The following is a 27,704-nucleotide window of genomic DNA, read 5'->3' on the forward strand; positions in this document are numbered from 1 at the left end:
TCAACCCCCTGCCCTGAGCCCCCAACCCCCTGCCCTGAGCCCCCTGCCGCACCCCTCCTGCACCCCAAACCCTTGCCCTGGGCCCCTTCTTGCACACTGCACCCCCTCCTGCACTCCAACCCCCTGCCCCAGCCCTACATTAATGGCCCTACATAGTTTCCCCACCCAGATGTGGCCCTTGGGCCAAAACATTTGCCCACCCCTGCCCTAGATAATGAGCACCATGGGACAGTGGTAGCGTAATGTTAATACATGGCCCCCAAAGTGCTGCTTGGGGGTCTGATGTACCGGTTATGTCTCAGATGTAGCAGGGTGGCCCAAGGAAAACTTTGAGGAGCCAGAGCCTAATCCTGCATATTGCTCTACATCTCTTGGGTGCTTTGGAAGCTGAGGCGCATTCAGTCCCCAGGTCATCTACTCCTGTGGAAGGGGCTGTGTGTGAATACCAAGTGGGGTTTGTTTTTATTGTTGGTGAACTCAACCAACAAGCTATGTCTGTTATCCTGGGAGATACGAGCCCAAGTAAAGGTCTCTGGCTGAGTTTTTCAGTTGAAAAGGGCATTGTTAACGAGGCAGCCAGTTGGATTAGAATAGAGTGCACACATTCGTAGGGAACACATTTGGATGCACAGGCTGAACCAATTAATCGTAAATACGTTATGCATTTTTATTGCTTAAACTTCTGGACCAGCTAATTAACGTTCCGCCAAGCATTCCATTTTCTGGTAAAGCAGCTTCTTTTATTAATGCAATTGATCAACAAAGGGTGTGACTGGATGTGGGTGATAAAATTAACATTGGGGGAAAAAATCATAGAAAGGAAGGAGATGCAGCCTGTGAAGTAAGGGATCTCTTGAGTTTAGAACTGGTGATTCCAATCCTGCACACCCAAATCTCCTCCTGAAGTAACTGTGGGTGCAAAGGGGATCCAAATCCCACTGAAACCAATGGAAGCTGGATTGGGCCCCAAATCATGAAGCCCTCCATACTGATGCAAAACTCTCACAAAGGGTGAGATTATGTGCAGTGGGCAATCAAAACTGAACTTAAGTAAGCCTTGTGCCCTTTCTCTGCATGGGGGTGAATTTCACCCCTACAGAACCGAGCGAGAATTTTACACTAGCAATTAATTCCCCATCCTTCCTGAAGTAAACACGTAACTGTCAGACTAACTGTTTCATCAATGAGTGGCAAGACAACCAAAGAAAGTAAGGTCAAGATGAGATCACAAAAGGCATTCAGATGAGGCATGAGGGGTTGAAAATTTTATTACAATCTAAAGCAAATCAAGCCCTTTCCATTCAAGGTTCTCTCAGTCCTTTGAAAACAAACTGGGAGTGTGTGTTATTTATCTAGGCTTATCACTGATATATTTTTTACTCTTCCTTTTATAGTAAATGTAAGGGGCTCATGAACGTTTTTGACTTAGAAAAAGGGATTGCCAACCTGAAAAGTCAGAGAAACACTGATCCAAATTATTCATACAGGGTGAAGTTGACCTATGGCAGAGGAATAGCAAATCCCACCAAAGCCCTCTGCTCTCTCCACAGGGGTATACTTCACCCATATGCTTTACCTGATTCACTCTGCTTTCAGATTCACTCCTTGCTGGGTGGACTATGTACGTATTTGAGAGGAAAACTGTAAATAGGAAGGAATTACTCTGGATGCATTTCATCTTTATTAAATCATCTGTGAGCCATTTGGTTTAACTTTTGAGAAATCCATTTAATGTAACAAGCAAATTAAAATGGCATGGTTGTTTCAACAGTTGTTAGCAATTGAAATAGAAGATGAAAAAAATAAAATAAAACAAATACAGATGTCACAGGTAATTACAGCGATTTTTTTTTTGGCAATACAATTTTTTTAAAACGTCAAATGTTTTTCTCAAATAAATACAATCTGATCACACTGAAAACATAGTAAACATAACAATACAACAGCTTAAAAATGAAAAAAAAAATATGCATCCATTGATGACATCAAGTTTTTAGAACTGTCCACAGAGAGAAGCTTCAGAAAGTACTTTCTTAGTGGCAACAAAACAAGTTAATAAAAGGATCTGGTCATATATTTTTTATTCTCTTACATGTATATTTCATAAATATTCAATCAATAAATGGGTTCAGGTATTTGAGGCAGCAGTGACAACTAAGTGGCATATTAGAGTGTATGCAGTCAATTGCATTTACAGTTTGATTATTCACTTTAAATGTGCCAGCTCTTCGCATCATTTCATATGTATTTAAGAATCAAATGATTTCCTCTACATTTAGGCTCAATTTTTGTTAGCACTAGACTTTCCATTATAAGCAGTAATTTTCCTACTGACTTTCAATATGTTTTAAATATTGAAGTACTGCAAATCAATTTTCAGTCCTGTGTTTGAATGTGAAAATTATTTGGCAACTGCCTGACTCAAATATCCTACATCTCTCTTGTTAAAATGAATGTTAACTTAAGCAGATGTTAAGTTTTCCCCATGCCCCACACATGAGCTATTGAGATTTTCTTCCCATCCTCTTCGACTACAGGACTGCAATTTAAATGCAAATTCTGGGGCTACCAAAGTTCACAGTAGTGTGTATAGAGTTTGCCACTGCTCTACAGGATGCTGAAATGAACTGCATGTTTATGTTCATTATTTAGTGTAAATTCAAAGGAGCAATCATCACTGTTTTTAAATGATATACTCATGTAGTAGTGCAGGTAGGTCTCACAGCAAATGCCTCAATTCACTGCACAAAGGATTTTTTTTTCCACAATAAAACAGACCTGAACTACTCTGACTTCATCTTCATTTGGTCCCCAATTCAGTTCAGGAATGTTTTTAAGTACCTGCTTAATGTCCATTAAAGTCAATAGGATTTAAACACATGCTTAAATGTGTTTCCTGAATCAGGGCCAAAGGGCCAATCCAGATATGTGTAAAGTGTCCTCAACTTCCACTGAACTCAATGGCAGTTGAGAGCACACAGTACTTAGCAGGTTCAGGTCTTGTGTTACCTGATCCCAAGCCCTGAAGTCATTAGAAGCCTTTCCAGTGGCTTCAGTGAGCTTTGCATCAGGCCCTTAGCTCCTAACGGTTCTATGCAATTGAAATGAAAAATATCATTATAATATGATGAGGGGGGAGGGATAGCTCAGTGGTTTGAGCATTGGCCTGCTAAACCCAGGCTTGTGAGTTCAATCCTTGAGGGGGCCACTTAGGGATCTGGGGCAAAATCAGTACTTGGTCCTGCTAGTGAAGGCAGGGGGCTGGACTTGATGACCTTTCAAGGTCCCTTCCAGTTCTAGGAGATAGGATATCTCCATTTATTTATTTATTTATTTATTTATGCTAACAGCTAGTTTAGTGGAAAGACTGTTAGCAATAATGCTATGCACAACTATATCCCCAAACCTTCTTTAAAAATAGATGCACGCAGTACACACAGTTACACAGATTTCAACATCTAAGTCCTTCTGGTATTAAAACCTGTAGGAGCCAGGTCTGTTGATAAAAATGATATACTAGGATAATACCACTCTGGAATCATTTCTCCCTTCTTCTTTTTTTTTTTTTTTTGGTTTGTTTTTTGTTGTAGTTGTTTTTGTTTTGCAAAGTGGTTAATTATTTTTTTCTTCACAAAGAGCTATTTTTAAATAACTCACTCTTTGGTTATAATAGATTATCACTTTAATAATAATAATAATGAAGAAACTAACTCCACAGGAAAAAGAAAAAAAATGCTTTCTAGCCATCAGTTGGCCATTTATTCTAGATTTGCTCCGATTCCATGTAATGGAAAACATCGCATTCTAGAAATAATGGGCCACATCTTCCACTGATGTAAATAGACATAGCTCCATTGATTTCAATGGAGTAAAATCCATTTACACTGGATGAGGACCCGGCCCGATAACTACTTGTAGAACTTAAGCAATTGACTGTAGCTACCAGTGCATTGACAGTGAGGGAAACTCATGAAAATGCGGCATCTGATGTCTGCATCAACACATCCGATGCACAATGGACAAAGTGGTACATTGCTGAAATCACCGGGAACTGTGCACATTCTGTCTGGCAGAGACTAAAGTGTTAAAGGCAAGGTTTAATATACACCTCTACCCCAATATAACGCTGTCCTTGGGAGCCAAAAAATCTTACTGTGTTATAGGTGAAACCGCGTTATATCGAACTTGCTTTGATCTGCCAGAGTGCGCAGCCCTCCCTCCCCCCGGAGCACTGCTTTACCGCATTATATCCGAAGTCATGTTATATTGGGTCGCGATATATTGGGGTAGAGGTGTACTTCAGTGGGCTCTGTGTAGGGCAAGGGGCATGCCTGCATGTGTGAGCTTGCAGTAGGGTGATCAGCTAGCAAGTGTGACAAATCGGGACACGTTTTTTTCTGGGGGTGGGGAGGCAGTATAGTTGCATATATAAGACAAAGCTAATATCGGGACATCTAGTCACCCTAGGTTGCAAGATCAGGTCTATGACTGTTGCAACCCAAACTGTTCCACTTAAGGGAGGGAGTATAGGCAAAACATTCAGGTAAAGGCAAAGATATACTGGACTCAGGGCCCAAGAAATCAGGGAGGCATCCGTTGAGTCCTACTGAAACACTTGATCAAATCAAACAGAAAATGGAAAAATGATGTAAAAATAGTCTCCTTTTTTCCCCCTCTTGTGGCTTCTGGGTGTCACCCCTTATTTACTTCTGCGTTAGACCCCAGCCATATGCCTGTAATTCTCATGTTATTTCTGACCAGGCCCAATCTAGGAATTTCTCGAGAACAATTTGTTCTCCCAAGATTTCCAGCCTTGTTCCTTAGCTGAGGGGTTGCACGAGAATCTAAGAACCGTTGTTATTCCATAAGGATCCAGACTGAACTGATGAGGCCTGATACCATTGCAATGAAGTCAAGGGAAGGAATTCCATTCATTGCAGCTGTATCAGGCTGATGTTCCCCTGGGACAAGACACTGAAGATACGTTAAATATACATTAATGAGCAGCAATGTAGCAAAATATAAGCAGTGATGCTTTTTTTTTAACATTCTAATTAAAAACATTTTAAAAATATCTAGGGTTTTCCCAGTGTGATGCATTTAAATAATGTAAGATGCATTTTTAACAAAGAACCTTATCAGCACCAGTTTCCTTAATGCAAAACCCTTAGACAACAAAATACTGGAAGAAAACAAGATTTTTTTTCTGAGATTCCTGACACCTGAAACTCAAATGTGAGATCAGATAACAATTGCCAAAATACTTTACCAAACATCCAAAAATATACTTTTATAAGAAGAGAATGTTTCAATCTTTTTTCCCTTCTCAAACAGAACACTTTTTTTTAGAATACTAACTCTATGCAAAGATCAATTACTACAATATTCAACAGTCTATGCATACAGGTTTTGTTCCATACCTATTACCAGCTACTGTCTAAACAAATTCCTGAAACGCTGCTTAACAATGGTCAAATCTGGATAGCTTTTCATCATATTGCATATGTTACCCAACCTCTTGAAAGCGTGCAGCACAAAACAGTAAGTTATCAGTGGAATTTAAATATACAGTGAAACCCAAATTATTTTTGGTTTGATTGTCTGTTTATTCATTTAATTAAATAAACTCCTTTGCGAGTTTGTGGTAAGTAAGCATGGAGGAAAACAAGCAATAAACACTCTTCAGAATGTCTGTACACAGCTAAAAATAGTTTAAATTATAATTAAAATAAAAAAATGACAGCAATATAACTGCACAGATACTGATGCAGTTTAGATACTGAGGCAGTTTCTTTCTGTCATCGCATAAGTTATCTCCCTGACTTTTCAGTATACATCCCTGGTATAATAATGCATTTATTGATGTCCTACTATGTATTACATATATTGTAAATGTACAAATAATAGACGACGGTTATGGTCATATTGCACAAGTTGAGCTGTTTGTTGACTTAAATTCTGTACAGAATCTGCTGTATATTCCTTGGCAAGGTCCACATCATAAACTAGTTAAAATTGTTCTAGACCAAGCTGATCTTAAAACCCTTAAGATTTGCTCTTGCTGTTGCCACATGGGCGAAATTTCCATTGAATCTGGTGGGCCTTTTACCTGCATCACATATGAAAGATTAGGCTCTCTTATTTTAGGTCACTGTGATATACTGATTGTGTGGCCAAATCCCAATCCCACTGATGTCAATGGGAATTCTGCTATTGACAGGCCTAGCATTTAACAGGATTATTCCCCCCAACCCCTGCCCAAATCTGGACATTTATATGGATAACAAGAATATTCTGAATTATGGCCAGGAAAACAACTCTATTCAGGACAGTGCTTAACTCCCATTTATTCAATATAAGCATGTGCTTTAGTGTTTTCCTGAATTGGGGCCTAAAATAGTAAATATTTTTACAAAATAGTTTTGGAACCCTCATGCTTCAGGGCATAAGCCAACATCCTACTATTGTGAGCCAGGAAGAAACTTTCCTGGAGGCAGGTTATCCTATAACTGCTCATTGCAGACTTTCTTGCATCTTTTCCTGAAGCAGCTGATACTGGCCACTGTCAAAGAGAGGATGCCGGACTAAAAGGACCATTGGGTCTGATCTACTATGGCAATTCCTCATGACTTTAATGGGATTCAGATTTTAGCTCAATATGAAACAAATCACCTCATAAGTAACAGCTTCTTGGGTTCAGTGTGTTGCTTTTTTCATCACAGTGTATTCTTTCTCAGCTCTGGTTTCTATGTGTGACAGATGGCACTTAAAATGTAAAGAAAATGAAGGGGGAAAAACAAAAAACAAACAAAATCCCCCACAAAAACAACAACCCCCCCACCTTAAATCTAAATTATTAGCATATCCTTTTGACCTTGTCATTATCCTTGATGAAGGCTGATTACTGTAGAACATCACTAGGGCTGTGAGAAATATTCACAAAGGGGTGAAATTCACCTCCGTGTAGAGAAATCAGCAAAAGGCCCATGTATCATATAAAACCCTGTTGTGAGGTCTTAAACCGGATTTGAGTGATGCATAGGATTTTATGCTGGTCCTCTGCATAGTGGTGAATTTCAGGCAAGAAAACCAGAAAACCTTCAAATTTGGAGTACTCTTTTCATTTCCATTTAGCAAAATTGCTCCAGTTCTTCACTGAAAAATGATCCTATTTTTCATGTGAGAACTTCACCTCTGACAGCTTTGAAGTTCAAAATTGTGTTCTGATGCAGATCAACGTCATGTGCTTCAGTCTACCTCAGGCATCTGCAACGTACCCACCTGTGTAATATGTAGGCATCTAATATGGTAATGAAAAGGAATAGTTTCATGCTAGTCTATAATTGGAATAGAGAATTCCCTTCCTCCTGGAGATGAGACAGAATATCTTATGGAACACATTGAGTGTAGCTATTTTGGGGGAACACGAAACTGCTATTTAGCAAAATTTGGGAGTAACGGGGAAGGTGCCAACATAGCCCAGAACAAAATTGCAAATATTTGTTCTGCAAAAGTTTGCAAATGAAAAAGACCCAAAATTCACAATTTTCACACAGTCCTAGTTGTCACTAACATGGTGCAGAAGGCGGTGTTGTCTGAGTTCAGTTCAAGATGAAAAATATATCCAGGCTATGTAGCCTTAGATAACATAGACATTTCCTGCAGTGCAGAAGCCTGGACATATAGTTATATTCTTCCATCAATTAAGCCCTTTCTTATATTCGCCTAGTTTTACATATGAGAACTTTTTGCACGAATGTGACTCTATAGGTGATATGCTAGAATGTTTTTGTGAATGATTCACCTAAAATGTTACGAATATTTTTTCCCACTGTCATTAAACACAAGAAATAAGAGACATTCTCCAATGCTTAGAAAGGCCATTTTTTGTTTGTTTGTAAGTTTAGCTTTGCCTATTCTTGTAGTAAGGTCTCTCGCCAGTTAAAGCCTCCAGTTGGTCCATGTGTGAGAGGGAGGATGGGGGGGTCTGTTAGTTGCCAAATACCTGTCTCTCCCAATTCTTCGCAGGAACAGAACCCCAAGTATGGAATCTGTCAGGAAATATTAAAATACGGAAAGGCAATGAGAAGGAATAGATCTGGAGCAAGGGTGAAGTTTTCAAACGAGCCAAGTCAATGGGACTTGTGTTCCTAAATTATTTGAGCTCCTTTGAACATTCCACCTCAAATTCAGAAGATACTTTTAATCTGAGACACAGCAGGATTCAGGAGTAACACTCAGATGGGAGCTGAGTGAATTTTTTCAGACTTAATAGTTTATTCTCTCAAAAATGCAGTGGTGGATCGCCCTAAAAATGCATGGATTTGGGTAAAATGCAGCAAATAGTTTTAGTTTTGCTGCTCCCCGCCCCCCCCCCCCCCAAGGAGGAAAAATTTTTTGAAAAAGTCATCAATATGTTGAGTTGTTGTTTAAAAAAATGTTTAATTTTAACGGTTAGGTAAATGTTTTTTTTTTTTAAACAAAAAAGGGTAAAAAAAAATTCCCAAAACAAATACAAAAAGATATTTTGTTTCAGGCTGAACTAAATATTTTGTTTGATGTGAAAAGAAATAAAAATAAAAAATTTCAGTTTTTCATTTTGGCAAGAAAAACGGATACATTTCCATTTCAAGTTGATCTGAACCACCAGATTGGAAAATCAGTTATTTGTTCATCTCTAATTCAGACATGCTTTTTAAAGCACTTCACTGTGAATATAAAATATTTGAGGGCCAGACTCCAACTTTAGAATCTCCACTAAATAACGTACAGCACATAGCTCTGTGTGTGTTTATGTCCAGGTCTTGTTGGCTGGCTTAACACTATTAAGAGTCAGTACAGCTATGGGAGAGTGACCTGGATTCTATTCTGGCTCACTTATCAACACAAGGGTCAGCTTGTGTAATAAAAGGTGGTGATATGAGAAAAAGAAAGAGCGCAGATGGATTTCCAGCTGCCTGGTTGTGTTTGCAGGCTTGGCACACAGACAACGCTATCTCCTGACATGAAGTCAAGGAAAGGGAATAAATCTGGATGCCCACAATGACATTTTTCAAATCACTTTCCTGACTATAACAAGGTGCATAAGAAGGGGGACCATAAATTGCTACCAACCCATAAGCATAAAAGTGCAGTTGAGAAATGCAGTTCTTTTGTATGCTCACTCTCCTGTTATCTGTTGCGAAACAGACTTGTAAAATAAGCCTCTTAAACCAATCGTCTCTACTCACATGATTTCTGAAGCCTGCAAAGCTCAAACAATGGATTGAATTATCAGACACTAGGAACAAAGTCTCCTCTGGCTTGTAAGGAGATTTAATTTTTTTTTTTATCTGAAGAGCTTTACCCAGAGGTAATTACCTTTCTGACCATCTGTACAAAGTCCTTGGAATTCTGAGGCGAGAGGCCCTGGAGTTGACAAGTACAGGCCTCCAGAGACGATGCGTGAGCCACTATCAAAATGTTATTTCCTGCAACAAAATGAATAAACACTGATTGTTTGGGAGTTAGAGAAAAAAGCTCTATACAGTGACAACTGTCCAAGGCAAAACCTATCAGTTTGAGGCTTTTAAAGATGGGTTTAATTTTATACAGAACAACACAGTTCATATATGTGGGAAAATATTGCTTATGAATAATACTTCTATCACTTTTTAATCTTCAAAGTGCTTATGGCTAGAACTGGTTGAAAAGTCTTTGTGCTGTTTGTTGTTTTTTGGGCAACCAATAGCTTTGTGAAGAACACACGAATTTTGGTGAAAAGATTTTGCCTGCTTTGAAATTTTTGATTTTTCAAATGATACAAATATATTTGTTTCAATTTGCTTTGTGGAAAAAAAAATCTCAGCAAAAGTTTTTTTTTTTCAATTCAAATAAAATGTTTCATTTCATTTGAAATTTTTCAAATGTTGGCCCTACTTCTGGCCAACATTTTCAAACCCAGGTTGCCTAAAGTTTATCCAATCGCCTAAATAAAATCTCCCTGATTAATAGAGATTTCAGTGTGAGCACTTCCGAAAACCAAGCCACTTTTATTCACATGGATAGGTATGGATTTGGGAGCTAATGTTAGGCACTCAGGTGTGAATATAATGCCTATATTCCTAATTCAAACTGGAAATAAGGCACAGGGTTTTTTGTAAGTGAGGATAATTAATCATTGGAACAGTTTACTAAGGGATATGGTTGATTCTCTGTGATTTGAAGTCTTGAAGGTCTGGCCTATATTAGGTCGGCATAACTAAGTCGTGTGAAAAATCCACACCCCATAGCGGCGTAGTTAAACCAACCTAAATCCCCATATAGCCAGCGCTAGGTGGATAGAAGAATTGTTCCGTTGACCTAGCTACTGCCTCTTGGGGAGGTGGATAACCTATGCTGATGGGAGAATCCCTCAGCATAGGTAGTGTGTACACTGAAGTGCTACAGTGGCACAGCTGTGCTGATGTAGCATTTTAAGTGTAGACAAGCCCTCAGCTACAACTGGCTGGCTTTCTACAAGATCTGTACCAGTTTAATCACAAGTTATTAGACTTGATGCAGGAATCGGTGAGTGAAATTCTCTGGTTTGTGTTATATAGGAGGTCAGACGAGATGATCACAATAATGGTCCCTTCCGGCTTTAAAATCTACAAATCTGAATATAATCTGGGGCTCAAATCTTTATACTGAGCATAGTGCTTGCTACACTAAGTAATACCATTATTTTAACAGTACTGCATTTGACTGGAAGCACTTCTAGGATCAGGCCTTTAGCATTAAAAGTGGGGTTTTATTGTTTTTCCCCCTAAATTCAAATTTGGCCATGTCAGTGCTGACCATTGGTTTTTCAGTTCTTAAGTGTTAGCCAGAGTGTATTTTATTTTAGAATGATTTTTTTAACTCAACATATGGCTAGTTGTAAAATTCTCAAAGAAATTCATGAGAACGACTGAAAAAGCAGAAATTGTTTTGTGTTCACCCATCTTTTCAGGAATTCTATTCAGTAGTAGACCTGGTAGAAACATTTTCATGCTGTTTTTTTTTTCCTCACAAAATTCCAGATTTTCAAAAATGCTCAACCAGCTCTATTTGATAGTATAACTTTGCTGAATCAAACAAGGTGAAAGGAAACAATGCTATAGTAATCCAAGAATCACACCCAATTCTTTCCATTTTCGAAAAGTACTTTATTAACATTAACTCATTATGCCTCAAATATCCATGTGAGATGTGTATTACCCTCATAACGCAAGAACTAGGGGTCACCAAATGAAATTAATAGGCAGCAGGTTTAACATAAACAAAAGGAAGTATTTTTTCACACAATGCACAGTCAACCTGTGGAACTCCTTGCCAGAGGATGTTGTGAAGGCCAAGACTATAACAAGGTCAAAAAAAAAGCTAGATAAGTTCATGGAGAATAGGTCCATGAATGGCTATTAACCGGGATGGGCAGGGATGGTGTCCCTAGCCTCTGTTTGCCAGAAGCTGGGAATGGGCAACAGGGGATGGATCACTTGATGATTACGTGTTCTGTTCATTCCCTCTGAAGGACTTGGCATTGGCCACTGTCGGAAGACAGAATACTGGGCTAAATGGACCTTTGGTCTGACCCAGTATGGCCGTTCTTATATTCTTATTTAACAGATAGAGAAACAGGCAGAGAGGTTAAGGCCAAGATTTTCAAACATGACTAGTGATTCTGAGTGCCTCAGTTTGTGAGTGTCCAGCTTGAGGTATCTTAAAGGATCTTGATTTTCAGAAAGCCTTCAATACCTACCCTCTGAAAATCAGGTCCCTTTAAGGAGACTCAAGTCGGGCATGCACAAATTGTCAGCTTCTTTAGAGGCCAATGTTTTCACGCTGGGTTCTCCTACCTGCTTTTTGGGGCAAATTATTTCTAAAAAAGCTTGCGAAAGTATCAGTAAACACGAACAAGTAAAACAGCTGGGGTTCTAGAAATATCCCATCCCAACGCTTTTAATGTTCGGTTTCTATTCACCATAACTGATTTCAACATTTTATTTGAAACATTTTTTTTTGGTTTTGTCCAGGTGCAAAACAAGCCTGTGCAGCAGCGATGACCAGCCTAAAGCATCCGTACTAGGGCACACAAAGACTCTCCTTCTGGTCCTGGTGGTGGAGATGGGAGGGAGGAAATGGCCTGGAGTGGAGTTGTTCCGTGGCCAGAGAAGACAGGGGAAACCTGCACAGATTGTATAGGTTGTAGGGCCTCTAAAACAATAGGGTCTCATGTGACCACTGGTTCTGGTTCTAGACAAACCTGGTAATAACAGACAATAGAATATTTTACCTAGAAATGGGCCTGAACTACACAGTTTCACCGAGATCTTGAATCCCCAATGTCTGTGGGCTGAGAGGATTCAGACATGGGGTTTTGACAGAGACAGCGGCTAGCCATTGTTGTTCAGTCCCAGAGTGCCTAATAGTGGTTTTGGATCACTATTGAGGCATTAGATCCCTTTGTACCATGGTGCAGAACAACTTACCTTTGCCTTTGCATTCACTTATGATTTCTTTCGTTACTTGATAGCTTCTACTTATGTACGTGTCGTAAGACTCTGAAACCACTAACTTGCTGACTGGTATATGAGGTCTACGGACAGAAAAATGAACACAGTAAGTTTTCAGGAGGAGAGGTTTTAAATGCAAGTTACTTAGACCCTGTACACACTGGTTGAAAACATGCATGCCAATGCCCGTGTGTTAAACAAGAAATCTCTGTTGTTTCTCTAATTCTTCTAAATAAACAACAAGGTCTAGGGGGTTGAGTTGTGTAAGGAGCATTTCCATAGGTTATCAGTGGGCTTTGAACCTTGGACTTTAAGCACCCAAGTACAGACCTCCATCTCTTGAGCTAAAGGAGTAATTCCATTAGCTGGCAGCAGTAGTTAACTGTTTTCCTCTATGTACACCAGTCACTAGAGATGGAAAGCAGCATACTTAAACAAGCATGTTACACTTGCAGTCACGTGTAATAGTAATAATAACAACACTTTGCACTTCGATAGGTCCTTTGATCAGAGAATCTCAAAGCAAGTAATTAAACTCCCCAGCACCCAGGAAAGTTTGTGAGTGATATTGACCTTGTTTTAGAGATGGGTAAAATGAAACAGAGACTGTATCTTCACTGAGTTCTTCAAATTTTCCACCAGTACAGCTCTGCCAGTGGTAGCAATGGTGGAAACTCTAGTATAGATGAGGCGCTGGTGTTATTAATCACAGTGTTGTCTAGACCTGTTCAGAGCAGGATCAGATGAAGTGGTGGTAAAAACACCAGGGGCTGCTGCTGCCTTAGAAAAGTATGGTACTGCACTGGTGGGAAATGTTTAAGACCAGCTCAGTGCAACAAGGCCAGAGTGGTTAAGTGACTTGCAGTGTGATTTTGGCCAATGAATTCAATGGGAGTGGTATTGGAGGCAAGCCATTGGAGGAGCTTGAGCCTGGTCTACACTAGGGGGGAATAGATCTAAGATACGTAACTTCAGCTACGAGAATAGCGTAGCTGAAGTCGACGTATCTTAGATCGACTTACCTCCCATCCGACGGCCGCGGCTCCCCCGTCGACTCCGCTTCCGCCTCTCGCCCTGGTGGAGTTCCGGAGTCGACGGGGAGCATGTAGATGAGACGCGATAAATCGATCCCCGATAGATCTATCGCTACCCGCCGATCCGGCGGGTAGTGTGGACGTACCCTTGGGGTGGGGGAACAGAAGGCCCTATTCCTCTCCCTGGGACACAAGGAAAAGCCCTGTCTCCTCATTCCATCCCAGGATATGAGGAAACTCCCATTGGTGTCAGAAGGAATTACTCATCTCCGACAGCAGGAGACTAGGGCTCCAGGCGTTCATCCGGTCCTCTAGTTTAACCATCAGACCACACAAGAGCAGGTTTCCTTTTTGGCTAGGAGAACATACTTTATAGTCTTCCCAGAAGCTTTGTGTTTCCTGAACTGGCTATTTTCCTGTGGTTCCACTGCTTTGCTTAGTGCTAGCAATGTGATGATACCCTTTTTGGAATAAGTGCAGTGTAAGTATCTCTATTTAGGTGCAATATGCACAATGACTATATATTTCCACAGACCCAAAAAGGTAATTTGTAGGCAGGGAGGACAAAATATAAGCAGCTATATGGTATAATTAGGCATGAAAGGATTAAAAGGGTTTTTGGGTTTTTTTTGCTTTGGTTGCTTATTTCTACTAGGTCATCCTAAAATAGAGTAACTCTGGTGTAATAGATGGATTCAGGGTTTCTGATGATATCACAAACCACAAAAAGCAGCTGCCAAATAAGTTGTCACCAAACCCCCATGTGTTGGAATTTCCCGTGTTACATTATTTATAAGGTGGGAATGATTTTACTGGACACCTTTTAGTTTGCATTTAAGATCCTTCCCTTCTTTCTAAAACAGATGGTTTACTGTTGATGAGAATTCACAATAATTCTGAGATTTCACCAATGTGACTGAGTGCTGACCAGGACCACATGACCTTTCCCTAGAATCTATTGCTGTATGGGATTTTTCAGAAGCTGTTTAGGCCTGGTCTACACTTGGGGGGGGAATCGATCTAAGTTATGCAACTTCAGCTACATAAATAACAGCTGAAGTCGACGTACTTAGATCGACTTACCGTGATGTCTTCACCACAGTGAGTCGACTGCTGCCACTCCCCCATCGACTCTGCCTGCGCCTCTTGCGGCACTGGAGTACAGGAGTTGACGGGAGAGCGCTCAGGGGTTGATTTATCGCATCTAGACTAGACACGATAAATCGATCCCCTCTGGATTGATTGCTGCCCGCCAATCCGGCGGGTAGTGTAGACATACCCTTAGCATAAATGAATCATAGATTTGGAAGCAGGAAAAACCCAGCAGGTCATCTTGTCTATTCCTTAATTCCTTGCGCGATATGTGGGACTATTCCTACCAAACTGTTTTATTTAGCATCTCTGTATGCCTTCCAGCTGTTTACAACACAGGTAGGCACTGTGCATGAGTCAGCATCCTTACATTTCAAGCAGCAACTCCCTTGGTGCGAGATGGAGCTGTGGTTAGCAGTTGCTGAGAACTTGAGGCTAAATGCAATAGTATTCGACAGCAGAAGCTGCTGGCACCAAAGGGGTTTTATAGAGTTTTGAAAGAACTGGCTGAGGAGCTCACTGGACCGTCAATTGTTGATTTTTCAATAAGTCTTGGAGCACTGGGGAAGTTCCAGAAGACTGAAAGAAAAACTCATGTTGCGCCAATCTTTAAAAAGGATGTGTCAGTTTCCTCTGATTAGAAATGATCAGAAACTTTCCATCAAAATGTTTATTTGAGGGGGAAATGGTTTTTCAATTAAATGAAAATTTTAATGAAAACATTTCTGGTTTCAGCAGTAATTTCTGAGTTTTTGCTGAAAACCCCAACCGAAACATTTTAAACTGAAAAAGTTCAGATTTTGGTTGCTGAAAAGTAGAAACAATGTTTGTTTTCAGGCTTTTAGATGAAAACCTCAAAAATTCTGATGAAAACGATTATTTTTAAAAAACCTGTTGTTGAAATTTTTCACTGGGTGGGGAGACAACACCCTTCATTTCACCTCTCATGGAGAATACTTCACTCAGAGGAGCATTTGCGAGGGTTCAGAAGTTAATGCCTGAGATCCTCTGATGGAAGGGACAACGATCAGTGCTTACTATTAAGCAGTATTAACCACTCAGCTGTATTTTGTACACATACAGATAAAAAAAGGAAACTGGAGTTGGCTTTAAAGCCTCGTCTCCTGCTACTTTACAGGAGAGGGTCGTGAGAGAAAAGAGCCTTCTCCAATAAGAGTTTCATTTGCAATAATATTGAAAGTTCAAAAAAAACATGTGTGTTCTGCATTTGTTCCAGTAACATTTAATGCTCACTTTAGGGAACATGAGCTTTTCGGAAGGGAAACTGAAGACTTATATGGGCACTTCATACCTGGCAATGTCAAATGTGGGAATGATTAAAAAGCAGGGGGGCCACTGCAGGAGCTTCTCATGTTGATTAATCATTAACTTACAATTCTTGTGGACTTTGGCTGCCTTCCCAGCCACAATGAAATAGTAGTCCAGGAAGGAAGGACAAACATCAGAGGAAAATTGAACATTAAGGGCCAGACCTTCCGCTAGTGTAAATTGGTTTAGCTCCTGGAGGAGCCTGGCCCTAAAATGGAGGCATCATAGGGGTGGACAAAGGCAGGAGTCTTGAGACCAGAGTCCTGTGGAGAGATGGCTAGGACAAAAGAGTGAGTGATTGGTGCTAGCTGGCTGGATAGGGCTGGGCTACCTGAGTCGGGAAGATGATGACGGCACTAGGAGTGGAAAGAGGACAAGGGTCTGTGCCAAGGATGCCTTGAAATTACTGGTGGATGCTAACATGTTCCTCAGCATGTTGCCAAGTGTATAATTAAGGGCCCCAACCATGCAATCAGAAACCCAAATCCATATCCAAGATTTGCATCAGTGGGGTAGCTGGGTGTGACTGAGGTCACGAGTTAGCCCAGGCTATAAATGTCCACCACAGAGAACTGACTCAGCTCAACTAGCTCTTTTATTACCTTTTGAAGCAGAGATAAGCCTGGACTGCAGAGTTCAGATCCAGAGCCCAAATCCCAAAGCTTTGAAACATGGTTTAAAAAAAATAAAAATGCAGGGCTACACCCTGGCCCATGAAATGCCCCACTTTGCACGGCTCCGCTGCACTAATGGGGCATATGAGGATTCCACGGGAATGGGGGAACCTTAGCTCAGGGGGCACAGTTTATCAAGGACATACCTAGAGTGCAGCAATTCTCTGGTGAGCCCTGGCTTCTAGGGCACCATTACTGGCTAATGCAAATTAGAGCAGACCTGAGCCTGCTCTAATTTAGGCTGGGAACTCAATAAGCTCCCAGCAGCCCCAGGGACAGTACAAAGGTAGTCAACAGCTCAGCCAGAGCTTAGGTTTGGGTCCCTGGTGTTTCGTTCCTTTCTCTCCTATGCATTAAATTTAAGATTATTCATTGCTAAGGAAACTCTGTGAGAGTGACATGCCAAGTTCTGCTACCTGTAGGTTGTATCAACACACAGATTGGCTGCAGCTAAATCCACTGCGGGTATCCAGGCAGGTAATGTGGTACCAGAGACCCATTTTGTCCACTCAAATAAGCCCGGCTCTACTCGAATCTTTAGGTTATTTTCTTGTTGCAAACCTGAAAGAAAAAAAAAAGGGGGGCGGGGAATCCCTGGAAGCAGGGGGTGGGACTGGGGACAAGAGGATTTAGGATTGGGGTTTTTCTTTTTGGTGGTATTTTGATTAGAAATCAACAGGTTCTTCTACGGGTTGGGAGTCAGGGCCAGATGTGCACAACTCCAGTATTTTGCTTGTGCATGTAGCTAGTTGACCATATATATGAATGGCAGGTATGGGCATGTGTCACGTAGGTGCACAGAACTAAAGAAGTGCCCCTCATCTAGACACAACTCTGTATTTTGTATGGAGCACTCTTTGGATTGTACGTTTCGGAGCGTTCAGAGCCGATAAGCATGCTCATGATTCTGAAGAGAAGACGATGGCAGCTCCGTGCACACCTTACGCTACCATTGGCCAAGGGAGCTAACATGTTAGCCTTTGCTTCCCAGCCCAGTCTGTGCAGCAGCATCTTTCTTGATGACATCAGCATGTTTACCGGTGAAAGAAATTAGTATTAGTTAATAGCTGCAGAGCCAGCAGGGGGAGCTCACATTTCCTTACATCACAGAGTGTTCGCCTTGGGATGGTGAAGTTAAAAAGGATGTACTGAACACTAAACGTATACATATAGTGCACCATACAAAAGATTTAAAAATCATATGTTTGGGCACCTGGAAATGGGTAATCGCCCCCCCCCCCACCTCTTTACAGGCTCACATATAAACTACAAAGGCAGTGTTAATATTATAGTAGCACCTAGAGACCAGGGCCCCAGCGTAGTAGGCACTTGTTCAAACATATAACAAAGAGGCAGACCCTGTCCTGAGGAGTTTACAATCGAAGCAATATGTACAATCTATGCCTACTAAGAGAATAATCAAGGGAAGGCAACTATTTGCAGAGGGCTTTGCTTAGTTGAAAAGCATATACCCATGAATGTTGCCCACGACCCCTGTCCCCCAGGAATATGCCCTGTAATAGTCTGTATGCTGCTATGTACTCAATAGCTCACACATGGTCCAGGGCAGTGGCTCTCAACCTTTCCTGACTACTGTACCCCTTTCAGGCATCTGATTTGTCTTGCGTACGCCCAAATTTCACCTCACTTAAAAACTACTCGCTTACAAAATCAGAGCTAAAAATACAAAAGCGCCACATTGCAGTGTTACTGAAAATTTGCTTACTTTCTCATTTTTATCATATCATTATAAAATAAATCAATTTGAATATAAATATTGTACTTACATTTCAGCGTTCAGTATAACTGTAAAACCAAGTACTGACTTTGCTAGTGCTTTTTATGTAGCCTGTTGTAAAACTAGGCAAATATCTAGATGAGTTGATGTACCCCCAGGAAGGTCTCTGTGTACCCCCAGGGGTACATGTACCTCTGGTTGAGAACCACTCATCTAGGGCATTGGAATCTGTTAGACTGAGAATGTAATGTTAATCAGGGCGCTTGGACACAGGAACTGCCATATGAAAACAGGCCATTGATCCATCTAGCTGGTATCCTGACTTCAGTAGAAGCCTCATATTGTGCCAGACTATTGTACAATGCTATGCAATGGAGGAGAGGAAAGAAAATCCATTTCCTGCCTCAGCTGGCAGTGGCTTCATACCCCAAAGCATGAGGATCCATGTCCCTTGTAACTTAAGCTGTATAGTGCAGGAAAGAGCCGTGCTGTTTTTGAGGCCTTCCATTAAACAAATGGGGTTTCTATTGCTGGCTTCCCCGGAAAACAGGAAAAATCCAGACTCTCCCCCTTGTCTGCTTCTTACCTTTCAGAATATTGTGTGCTGTCTGTACGCAGCGCAGTGACGGGGAACAGTAGACATGTTCAATAACAGTGTTACTTTCCAGCAAGGCTTCACCTGCAAGCAAAAGTTTAGCATCACTGATACAAACGTTATAGTAGACATCACAGTAATTGCAGCATGCATGCTTCAATGAAGTTGTAACATAGCAGGAAGCTAATGAAGTTCTCCAGTTGGATTGGTTATTTTTTTGTAGACCTATTTATCCATCAGATTTTATTTCAGTTGTATACTATGCTTTGTGTCATAGACAGCTGTGAAACGGTGGTACCTTTTTCTGTGCACTGTCCTTTTCAATTTCTAAGAACTCAGTCAGTGTACAGAGAGACAGCAGCCATTTTGTGCTCAGAATGGCTGTAGCCTGTTTCAGGACAGGCACACCAACACTGTGCTCTCTCCTGGAGACTTGATTCTTATTTGTTCTTGTAGATTTCTCTATTTTAGATTGCAATCTTACACTGAAAACATAGATTTGCTCTTTGTGCATGGGAAAAATATAACAGGCTTGAGTCTCATTTCATTTATACTCATGTAAATCAGGAATAACTCCACTTAACTCAGTAGTCCAGAGCCTCATCTGGTGTAAATTACCATGGCTCCATGGTCTTATTTAGTTAATCTGGTGTAAAACCAGTGGAAGTAAGATGAGAATCAGGCCCAACATTATGATTATTTATATTACGGTAGTGCCTCAGGGACCCAAATGAGATTGGGAATCCATTGTGCAAGGTGCTGTACATGTACATTCACATAGTAAGAGACGGTTCTTGCCCTATAAAAAGCTTACAATTTAAATAGACAGGCAGGAGCAGCGCCAGGGTTTTTGCCGCCCTAGGCGGCAGCACTCCTCCTCTGAGCATTCAGGGGGCCTGGGGTCTTCAGCGGCGGGGGTCCTTCTGCTCCGCGTCTTCGGGCACTTCGGCGGCAGGTCCCGGAGCAAGTGAAGGACCCGCTGCCGAATTTCCGCTGAAGATCCGGAGCGGAAGGACCCCCCGCCGCCGAATTCCCGCCGAGGGCGGCAAAATGCCATCCCCCAAATCCTGCTGCCCTAGGCGAAGCGCCGGCCCTGTAGACAGGGCAGACAAAGGGAGGGAGAATACAAGGGTTATTAATCTTGTTAAATGTTTAATTATAACTGTACGTATGTTTAACTGGTTTTCGAACCTGTGGGGAAAGCGGAGTGTGCAGCTGAAGGAGATGCATGTATGAAAATCTTTCGCCACTTGATTCTGAGCTGCTGTTTTACTAACCAGGTCACAGGATTGTTTGAAATGATAGCTCTGGGATTCTTCAAGGTCATGCTAGCATTTGTGCAGAACAGAGCTTTCGCCTGTAGATGGCAGGCATGCTGTAACAGTGCTAACAAGCTCTTTTATGTAAGGTAGTGTTGGTCATGTATACATTTCACACACAGAGACCCCTGTGAATGGTGCCAGCGAAGTGTTCTTATTGCTTCCGAATTAGCCCTTCTGTTGTGTGTATTATGAGTGCAGGTTTTACTGACCTTCCTTGAGAACTGCCCCTGCAGTCTGACCATACTATTATTATATCCCGATCCGGTTTTATTTAAAAGGCCTACATTTTTCAAAGTGTGCAGTAATCTTGGGTTCCCAACATGAGACACTTTAAAGAGGCCTGATGTTCAGAAAGTGCTCTGAAAATCCAATCCTTAAAGGTGTCTCAAGTTGGACAAACCAAAATCTGTAACATTTTCAGGGGTTGTTTCTGAACTCACCAAATAACTTACTCTCACTCTGTAAAAGTAGAGTGGTAGAAGGCTACGTATTCCCCTTATGAAACAGGCCAAGAACAGAATCGGGGAAATGCCTGATTTGACTTGAACTATACTTGAAAGTGTAAATATGAAACCCCACTGGGGAGATAAAACCGTGTTTGTGCTGCAAACTACAGATCAAAAATTAAGCTTGTCAAAATCAAGTCAGGAACATATTTTGCATACAGCAACTGTCATGTTAACTGTAATACTTTTACTACCATCATTATCAACAATCTTCCACAGTGTGGCAAATTTACAGGGCACTTTTATGTGCAACGCAGCTGCATGCCTAATTGCTTTGATTTTGTGCATTGTTCTTCCTGCCACAATGGCAGCTGAATGGGGCCAGGCTGACTTTAAAGGAAGTTCTTTTCTAATTAAATTGAAGAAACATTCTGAAGGCTCTCAACGTGTCTAAACTCTTTTAGCTTCTGGCACCTGATTGAATTTTTCCGTATTGCACTGCTCTTTCTTTTCTGGGGTGTGGGGGAGGAGATATAAATGCTTCTTGCACAAACTATTGTCTCAGCCGACGAGAGCTTACCAACAAGTCTTGCTTGTGTGCAACCAAACACGGTGATTGGTGCATCTTTTTCATAATCCCTGAAACCACCACTTCTTTGAGGTAAGCTGTGAGGCATATTCAGGTTTGTACGCATATACCTTCCTGTTAGGGGAAAGTTTAGAAGCAGGTGCTGGAATTAGTGGATGACTGAGAAAAGCACTCAGTATCATGCCCATTACAACCCTTCATTCACAACAACTTGCACACAACAGATGTTAACCAGAACTGAGCGGGAAAGGGTTTTCACGTTGTGGGAGCACTTTTCAGAATTCAAAATTTTTCCTGTTCTGAATCAGGAGGAACTATTTCATGAACATTTTCAGGATTTCCACGGCAATCTGAGAACAATTTCAGTTTGGGCCAATTGAAATATTTCATTTTGATCATTTCAAAATGTTTGATTTTATTTTGGACCTTTTCAAATTTTAATATTTTTAACTATAATTAGCTTAATTTTCTACATGAAAAGTAATTTGAAACCAAAAAATGGGGATGAATTTTTGTTTCAAAAATGTCAGGAATGGGAGGTTTTGACATTTTCAAGTTTTTTTCCAAACTTTTTTCGAAAGGTAGAGCTGACCCTTTCCCGCAAACAGGGTTGGTTTCAACGAATCGACATGTTCTGATGAAAAAAAAAAATTAATTGAAAAAATCCCAACCAGCTCAAGTACTAACTATGCCTGGAATTACTGTGGATAACTTATTACTATCAGGAATACTGAGGCTTTGTCTATATTGGGGAGTTGCCCCAATTTTAGCCACCAGGGATCACCTAATGGCATTGCTGCAAATCCTAGTGTAGACAAGGCAAACCGTTCTAAGCCGAGATTTGCTCTCGTGCCATTTACCCTGGTTTCAATTAGGATTAAGAGCTACCAGTGCAAACAGTGGCTTTGTCTGTCTGCACTTCTCGCTCCAGTGGAGTACTGGAGTCAACGGGAGAGCGCTCGGCGGTTGATTTATTGCGTCTTCACTAGACGCGATAAATCAACCCCCGCTGGATCGATCGCTCCAGAGGTAAGTGTAGACATGCCCTAAGAGTTTGCATTGGGTCCCAATGGCTGGATTGCCAATGGCTAGAATCAGGGAAAATCCCTGGTGTAGGAATGGCTTTAGCTTACAAATAAGAATGATTATGGAGAGGTTTTATTGTTTCAGTGAGATCTTAGATTCAGATGATTTCCCACCCCACCTGCAGGGCAGACCAATGTGGTGAAGCATGGTATTCATCCACCACATCCCCACCCCAAGTTGGTAGTTTGCAGTGGCTGCAACCACAGATTAATATGGATGTGGATGGGCTAGATCCACTGAGTGCCTAACCCCACTATGATACAACCCTACTTAATCAAAGGCCTAATTCAAGACTGCAGAGAAGGAGCAGATCTGTTGGTATTTCACACTGTCCCTTTCCTAACCACTTCAGAGTGCTGTTAAAATGGTATCTCAATCAGCCTCCCCCTATGAGTTACATTCTAGCGGAGTTTGCCCAGGAGACAATCCACTTAAACTTTTCTTGTGCGGTTATTACCCCCAATCTACCCCAAAAGCTAGGGATTAACCGATCCTGCAGCAACTGACTCACCTTTGGCATCAAAACACTGGGACAACCAGTACTTTCCAAACACAACATCCATTCTCTCCCCATGCCGGCAGACAAAAAGACATCGTTTTTGAAGCCCTGGCTGGCTGGTTACTCTCAGGGGCTGAAAGCAAAGTGACAGGAAGTTTGGCCATGGTGAGAATCCAAGTGCCTTTTTCTTAGTTCCAATTTATTTAAGAGTAAGGACCTAACTCTTGAATTAATCCTAGTATGAACAAGGGGCAATGGTCACTCCACTGAAGTAAATTATTTATATCAGTGTAAATGTGGTGTACATGAAAGAAGAAGGCCCTATGTATCCTTGTTCCATAGGTATTCTGGGGACAGATGTTATCTTCAGAGCTTGTGATCTGTAATATCCCCTTAAAGCCAGCAGAGAATTGTAACCTGAGCTCCCCAGCACAGCCAGTCCAATCAGATGTAGAGAATGAGCTGTTGGTGTGAAACTAGCTGCTGGAGATTTGCCATTAAAACCACGCAGAACCTGTTCTCCTGGGTTTACTTTAACAGTACCTGATGTACCCCAAGTGAGACTAGATTCCAGTGCCAAGTATGGGGAGCGAGTTTCACTAGCACAGTGAAAGCTTCGGGATTCTTAAGTTTCATTACTCCGGCAAAAAGAGAGCAGACAGGCAGAATGGGAAGATGGCACAATGTTGTGTGCAGATACTACAAACCAATTGCAAAGCTGGTCAATCTAATGTTTAGGGCCCCGTGGTCTTGACAGGGTGACCCTTTAGCTACTGGGAGGGGTGGGGGATGCTTCTGAATATTTTAAAATGAACGTACTGCTGCATTGACATCTTTGGAGAGAGAGACATATTTCATCCACAGAACAGGTATAGCACAGGCAGTGGTAGTGCAAGATTCCCCCCACATTACCCCATGTGTCTCCCTCCTGACCACCTCCACGGTTCAGTTTCTGTCTCCTCCCGCCTCCCTCTTCCCCCCCCCCGCCATTCAGATCTTTGCATTTCTGTCAACACTGGTGGCAGCTTTGTGACATGGAAAGCTGTCCGCTGGGAGCAGGACCGAAAGCAACTCATTCAATATATGCCACCAAACAGCCATCTGATTCTAAGGGCTTGTCTTGGAAGCCAGCAAGCTGGGGCATATATTTATATAACTGTCTGTGTGGACCCTTCTGCTGAGCACTAAGGGTATGTCTACACTGCTGTTAAGACACTGGCGGCTGGCCTGGGCCAGCTGTCTCGGGCTCAGTTAAGGGGTTGTTTAATTGTGGTGTAGACATTCAGGATTGGGCTCCAGCCTGAACTCTGGGACCCTCCCATCTCAGAGGGTCCTACAGCCCAGGCTCCAGCCCAGCCCAGCCAGTTCCAGCTGGATTCCAACAGACAGCTTAGCAGCAAATGACTCCCTCGTCTGTTCCCAGTCCTTAGGCCACTGAGTCCTTGTGGGCAAGCCCACCTACATTTTGAAATAGGCTGTGACTCCTGCCTTGCCAAGTTTTCTATACAACTCACCTCCAGGACCCCACCCTGCTTTAATCTGAGTTCCCAAACTCGGGGTGGCAAAGAAGTCTGAGGGACATGACCAGCATTCCTGGCGTATGGCTAGATCAGGGGAGGGCACCCGGGGGTGGGGGGACAAAGGACTCTGTGCGCTGCCCTCGCCTGCAGGCACCGCCCCCCACAGCTCCCATTGGCTGGGAACGGGGAACTGCGGTCAATGGAAGCTTTGGGGGTGGTACCCGCAGGCGAGGGCAGCATGCGGTGGAGCCACCTGCCCCACCCCACCTCCAGGAGCTGCTGCCGGACATGCTGGCCACTTCCGGGAGTGGTGCAGCGCCAGGGCAGGCAGGGAGCCATTCGAGGTAAGCGGCGCCGGGCCAGAGCCCGAACCCCTCCTGCACCCCAACCCCTGCCCTGAGCCTGCTAACCCCCTGCCTTGAGCCCCCGCTGCACCCCTTCTGCACCCCAACCACCTGCCCTGAGACCCCTGCTGCACCTGCACCCCAACCCCCTGCTCTGTGCCCCCTCCTGAACCCTACACTCTTTCTGCACCCCAACCCCTTGCCCTGAGACCCTTTCTGCACACCACATCCCCTCCCATAGCCCGCACTCCCTCCCTCCCGCACCCCAATCCCCTGCCCCAGCCCTACATTCATGGCCCTGCATACAATTTCCCCACCCAGGTGTGGCCATCGGGCCAAAAAGTTTGCCCACCCCTGGGCTAGATGGAAAGTGGAGAGGTCCTGAAACTATTTGCTGCTGTTAAATGGGGTCACAGTTTGGAAAAGGTTGAGAGAACCACATTCATTGAGCCAGAAATTGCTCAGTTGCAAGGGATGTAAAGCTGATATGATGGGGACGTTCCCTATTTATAAATGTTAATTTAAATAATCTAAAGAGGTCTACCCAAGGCTCTAGGTGCCCTAATTAAAAATCACTAATTAATATAACTAATTACTAATTAGTATTTATACTGATTGTATTACTAGTTAATATTACAACAATTCGGTTGTATTTAGCTGTGTTATTCAGTGTCATGAATCCTTACGTGCATTGTCTGGCAGATGATCGTGAGTGGCCCTGTGTCCCCAGGTCCTTGATCTTCTTGCTGTCTTCTTTCCAGAGCTCCGTCATTGAAGGTTAGAGGGGATGGGGAAGAACTGGTACTCAGAATCGAGTAAGATCTGCCACAAATAAAGAGACGCTTGCTTAGAAAATGTTCCTTTGACTTATTGTCCTAAGAGTTGTGCCAGGATGTTCCCAGAGCCTGAGACAGGGCAATAAGTGGTTTTATTATTATTTGTATTCCAGTATGTGCTTGGTGCTGTACATGCACAGAGTAAGGGACAGCCCCAAAGAACTCTACAGTTCATTAGAGACAGGGTTTCTTAACCCATGGGTCGTCACTCCAAACTGGGTCAACAGAATGTGCCCAAGGGCTGTGTGGGAGGCCCAGTGAGGAAAGTGGTTTCTGTCAAAGGGTGGCTGGCGGCCCTGCAGGAGGAGCTGTTGCAGAGCCCATGCCGCACTCCCCCAACAGCCGTAGCTCTGGTCCCGCAGGTCTGGCTGGGCTCGGCTCCCTGCTCTGGGCGTTGAGACCTGTGCAAGGGATTGTGGCTCCAATCAGGTTGACCCAGCCGACCCTCTGTCACGAAAGGGGCTAGCCAGGCCAAACTTGAGCGAGTGGCACTGTGACCCTAGACACCACAATGTCCAGAGCGGGGAGCTATACCCAGCCACCCCACTGGAAGGTGCTCAGATAGTAAGATGGTGAGCATTGTGAAAGAATTTATAGACAATAGAATAGCCCTCGGTCCAGATCACAGCATTCTGATAGCCTCCAGAAAGGCCCCTCTGCACACCCTGAGCAACAGAACCAGGGAGCTGTTCTGGGATGGAGTCTTGATTCTTCCATGAGACTGCCTTCTCCTTCACACACTCTTCATACTTGAAGTAGAAATCCCAGCTCAGAATACCCTGGAACTTGCCAGGAGGAAGGCAGGGATTATTATTATTACCATGATTTACAGTCACTCCCACCAAGTGTTGGGTACTTTCCAAATACACAAGGAATTGTCCTTGCTCTCAGGAGCTCACAGTTGAAGAGTGGAGAGATAATTAGACAGAGATTAGGGAAGATGGAAGAATAATATTCAATTTCTAAGCAGCATGGCAGAAGGGCTTTTTTTTAAGAGAGATTTACAGGTACGCAGGGCAGCGGCATACAGATGAGCTCAGGAAGGTCACACCATGCACAGGGTTGAAAGCCAGATCCAATTTTGCGACTGGCCCCTATCTTAATGATGACAATCTGAACCAAAAACTTGGATCTGAATTGTGACAGGTAAGGTAATAATACTGCAATATCCTTGGGAGACCTTATGAATTAAGTTTAAGTGTCTTCAGGGTCAATTGTATTAAATGCAAAGCTTATGTATTATGGTGGGCTGGGATTGTATGTAACCTCTCTGGATGGGAGAGGGGGATGTGATGTGAGGCTTGGGAGAGTTCAAAGGACTATATTGAAAATGTGCCAGACAAAAATGGACCTTGGGGACAAGAAGTATGAATTGGATTTCCTCAGAAATACCTAGGGAAAGGTTAACAAAAATTCCTCATCGCCAGTTGTGCAAAAACCCAGCCTTTTGAAGCTATGCCCTGAGGAGCTGAGTCATTGTCCGCTAATGAGCTGTTCCAGGAGGTTGGAGATCAAAGGCCCACATCACATAAAGAAATGGCTGAACTGCCCAGTCGAGGTTCTCAGAATCTGAGACAGTTATGAACTAGTAAACGGGGAAAATCTAGGTTGTGGGTTTTGAAGGACTGACCCCTACCAGAGCCCAAGGCTGGAGGGGGGCGGGGGGTGACCCCTGGAAAGCTTTTTAGCATGTGTGTAGATTCTTATATTGGTTTTTAAAAAGTTTTCTTTGTGATGCTTTCATCTTAAAAATTAATCTGCTTGCCTAGAAAGAGTTGTATTGTGACTTATAATTGCTGGCAATTATGTTGTTCATAACCTTGGAAGAGAAAGCAAAGCACAGAGACGGGCCTGTTTAAGCAGTCTGGCTTGCTGGGAATATCACGATGTAGGTAAGGAACTGTGCAGCCTTAAAACCATCCTAGTCAGGAGGGAGAGAGACGCAGGTCTCTGCCCAAGAGAGGTGAAGCCTCGGTGGCACCTGCTGGGTGGATCACGGAGGGGGAATACAAGTGCAGTTGCCCTGAAACTGTGACATGAATATCCCCCAAACTGCAGGGTATGGGAAATCTGCATGCTGGAGCC

At 42.6% G+C, this 27,704-nt stretch overlaps 1 protein-coding gene across 1 annotated transcript in view; it reads right to left on the reverse strand.

Annotated features, from left to right (window-relative positions):
* Positions 1–7,276: 7,276 nt before the first annotated feature.
* UBASH3B (ubiquitin associated and SH3 domain containing B) overlaps positions 7,277–27,704 on the reverse strand; it is a 97,496-nt gene continuing 77,068 nt past the window's right edge. The window contains exons 7-14 of the mRNA XM_024196675.3: positions 25,470–25,605; positions 22,932–23,052; positions 21,326–21,448; positions 18,969–19,061; positions 17,061–17,205; positions 12,492–12,598; positions 9,361–9,470; positions 7,277–8,051 (exon numbers count right to left, since the gene is read on the reverse strand). Coding sequence (XP_024052443.1) covers positions 7,914–8,051; positions 9,361–9,470; positions 12,492–12,598; positions 17,061–17,205; positions 18,969–19,061; positions 21,326–21,448; positions 22,932–23,052; positions 25,470–25,605 — 973 coding nt within the window. The 3' untranslated portion in view covers positions 7,277–7,913. The remainder of the gene's footprint in view (positions 8,052–9,360; positions 9,471–12,491; positions 12,599–17,060; positions 17,206–18,968; positions 19,062–21,325; positions 21,449–22,931; positions 23,053–25,469; positions 25,606–27,704) is intronic.

Source organism: Terrapene carolina, unplaced genomic scaffold, assembly GCF_002925995.2.
Source record: "Terrapene carolina triunguis isolate 2854851 unplaced genomic scaffold, T_m_triunguis-2.0 Scaffold374, whole genome shotgun sequence".
NCBI lineage: Eukaryota > Metazoa > Chordata > Testudines > Emydidae > Terrapene > Terrapene triunguis.